This window comes from Coregonus lavaretus, assembly GCF_964263955.1.
Source record: "Coregonus lavaretus genome assembly, chromosome: 6".
Taxonomy (NCBI): domain Eukaryota; kingdom Metazoa; phylum Chordata; class Actinopteri; order Salmoniformes; family Salmonidae; genus Coregonus; species Coregonus lavaretus.
Genome location: NC_139993.1, coordinates 30,652,793 through 30,655,987, shown reverse-complemented (window position 1 = coordinate 30,655,987; position 3,195 = coordinate 30,652,793). Strand labels below are relative to the sequence as shown.

At 41.0% G+C, this 3,195-nt stretch overlaps 1 protein-coding gene across 1 annotated transcript; it reads right to left on the bottom strand.

Moving 5' to 3' along the window:
- Nucleotides 1-1,248: 1,248 nt before the first annotated feature.
- On the bottom strand, nucleotides 1,249-2,919 carry LOC311131448 (transcription factor JunD-like). The gene has a single exon (XM_084164450.1). The coding sequence runs from the start codon at nucleotides 2,556-2,558 to the stop codon at nucleotides 1,737-1,739; it is 822 nt and encodes a 273-aa protein (XP_084020576.1). The 5' UTR covers nucleotides 2,559-2,919; the 3' UTR covers nucleotides 1,249-1,736.
- Nucleotides 2,920-3,195: the final 276 nt, after the last annotated feature.

The following is a 3,195-nucleotide window of genomic DNA, read 5'->3' as shown; positions in this document are numbered from 1 at the left end:
AATATTGCAGTTTTCCTCATTGATGTATGTTCACCACTACCATTAAGTAGTGTGCATCTCACATAAAAATACAGAACACACCCACTCACTCAGTGTCACACACACACACACACAGCAGTTGCACCATCTCATTGGGCTCGTAACATTGCTTCCAGGAGCCTGCCACCCCCTGAAACATCACATCTTTTATAACCCTGGTCTCTGATGCTGCAAATTCAAAGCAAGCTGGGACCATCTGTTATTCACTGTCTCATAGGTGCCTACGCTACGGTATCAATAGAGTGGTCTCTGAAACCATCTGTTTCATAGGTGTCTGGCTGTCTACACTATGGTGTTTATACCTGAGATGACCTTGTCATAAAATTATTCATGAATCATTATTACAGGCTTGATTTACATTGGGGAAAAAACAACACCAATAGATCGACTGTGCTACCACAACTTGGTCCTATGCAAACAGTTTTATACTGTACAAAGTAACTAAAAGTAGTCTTCATTTTTGTTTTGGACTAAATTATCATACGTAGACCTACCAGTTAGCCTGCTAAGGCAGCATAGCCTGCACTCAATTGAACAAAAAAAATGGTGTTGATACAACTAATTAGATTAGATTTCCTATACTCAATCAATACATGAACCTCATCTACAGCACAGCAGTCTAATTTCTGCAATAGGCCTATCGTATTACACCAGCAGAGGGCACAACACACCACCATGTTGATACACAATTCACTGACGATATCACAGCAAACTGACTTCCTGCGAGGAATGGATACGTTTGTATCCAACATGTTGATGCTAAATGCTACAATGTCACGATGGAATCCATTCTCTGGACGTGATGCCAGAGTTAGGAACATCAAAGCATGTTATTAAAATATTTACACTACTGAGGCCTAATAATGTTGGCTAATATGCAAACTTTTAAAATTCACATAAATAAGTGGAAAAGTGTCCCATGGGCATATTGTACTAAAAGGTGTATTTATTAATATAAAATAATATGCTACACAGCTTACATATGTAGGTGCATGGTTAGATTTTAATGATGGGTTGGACCCAAGTGTTAATTTATTGGATTTCCCAAATATGTATTGAGCAATTTCCTTGTGTGCCCCACCCAATAATTTAGCCTATTGTACAAACGCAACTAGTATAAAGGCCTACTGTCGCTTGTGAAGACATTGTGTATAGGATATTGCTTTGTTGCATCTAAATGAATCAGAAAACTGAACCAACAGACAGCAAAACATGTGCCTTGTATTATCAAGCAAGGTTTATTTGATAACAGAATCCAAGTAAAAATAGGAATGTGAAGGGGAAATATTCAGTGCAACAAAAAGGTGATAACAGCTTCACATTAATAAGAAAACACTGAAATAAGACACTGGAGCATTGAATATAAAATGTACAAGTGCTTGCTTGTAAACGTTAAAAGCGATAAGAAATGACGTGCGCCCAATGACACCCTCTTAGGTAACATTCGAGTTTGTCAATAAACATGCAAATATTTTTTTCTTCAGTATAAGGCTATGATATAGTAATACAATGATGATAAACTGGTTTGATCCAGTCTTACACCCATGAGAAATAATTTGTAAACAAAAATGTACATTAGTGAAGTTCTTTCAGTCTGTAAAGTCGATGGCTCTACGTGCATAATGGTGATATTTGAGAGCCAACAAGAGAACAGATATAGAGCTTATTTATGCTGGTTGACCAATGTCGTCCTGCGATTAGTACACTTGAACTTGATGTGGCAACAATTGGCATCCGCTGTTCACATGATTCAAAACATTTTGTTTTAGCTGAGCCACTTGCTCCCGGAGTACACTTGCCGTTGAGGCCAGATCAGTGTTTTGAGTTTTTAGGTTATTCACTTTGTCTTCGAGTCTGGAGATCCTCTCCAGTTTCCTCTTTCGGCACTTGGACGCAGCAATTCTATTCCGCAGCTTTTTCCTCTCGGCTTTAATGAGTTCCTGTGTGTCCATGTTGATAGGCGACAGTGGTGGACTGTCGCCGAAGCTGTGCATGTCAGGGACTGTCTGCGGCTCATCCTTCAAGGATTGCAGCCGGGAATGTGCTTGTTGCTGCTGTGTGCCACCTAAATGGTGAGAGGGAGGAGGTGGGAAGGGTACAGTGTCTGTGGAGTAATTGACAGTGGTGCCCAAAGGACCATTACCATAACTGTTCAAGTTCGTATAGACGGGTAAGTCCATGTGTACAGTGACAGGAGCCACGTTGGTACTTAGGTCGAGACTGTTCGCTTGAGCGCACGTCCCCCCGTTCAGCTGGTTCTGTTTGTGTAAGTCCTCCAGAGCCTTTACGAATCCCTCGGCAAACTCCTGTTCGTCAGTTACTGACTTCGGGTAGAGGAACTGAGAGGTCGGTGTTGTTACGACCATTCCGTTGGACTGAATGAGGAGTCTCTCCAGCTCCGGGGAGGCCAGTTTCAGCAGCCCAAGGTCTGGGGAGTTGAGAATGCTCTCGGCGTTGCGGAGATAGGGCTTTAGATTAGTGGCATCTACTAGGTTTAAATTCATGTCCTTCTTCATCATATTTCGGTAAAAGACAAAATCTTAGATGACAGCAGCTGTACGAATTCAGCAGAGCCTTACGACAGAAAGAGGGGTTCCCATAACCTCTCAGTTGCTGATGAGGAAACGATGCGTAATTTACATAACATTAAATCAAATGCTCTTTTAAAGTTGCCCTACCCCTTCTCCAAGTTCGGTGTATTAATCGTCTTTTGCTTCAAAAATGGTGTAGTTTGTTTTTCCTTATTAATAAACAATTGATAAGAAACAGTTTACGGTTAATCTCCCGACTAGAGAGGGATATAAATTCCTATGCGTGCGCTCGCATGCTGCCGCAACCTTTTCTATGCTCATAAATTCCATTATGTCACTTCAGAGTGCGCAGATTGGACAGAAATCACGTTTTTTCAGTATTTTATTTGAATAAGGGGACGTACTAGCCCTATTGCCATGGAGAAGGCGGGTAAACTGCAAACAGTGCGGTGCATTGTGGTTTGATGTCATAGAAAATCTTGGATGGAGGCGTGGGGGTTGGTCAAGGCTTGTTTTCTTCCCTGTTCTATTGCTTTTGCACAGTAAAACAAGTCATTGAGTTCTGTTTGACAAATGTTTTTGCACTAAATACCCCATTACATAATTTTTTACTTTATCCAAGAAG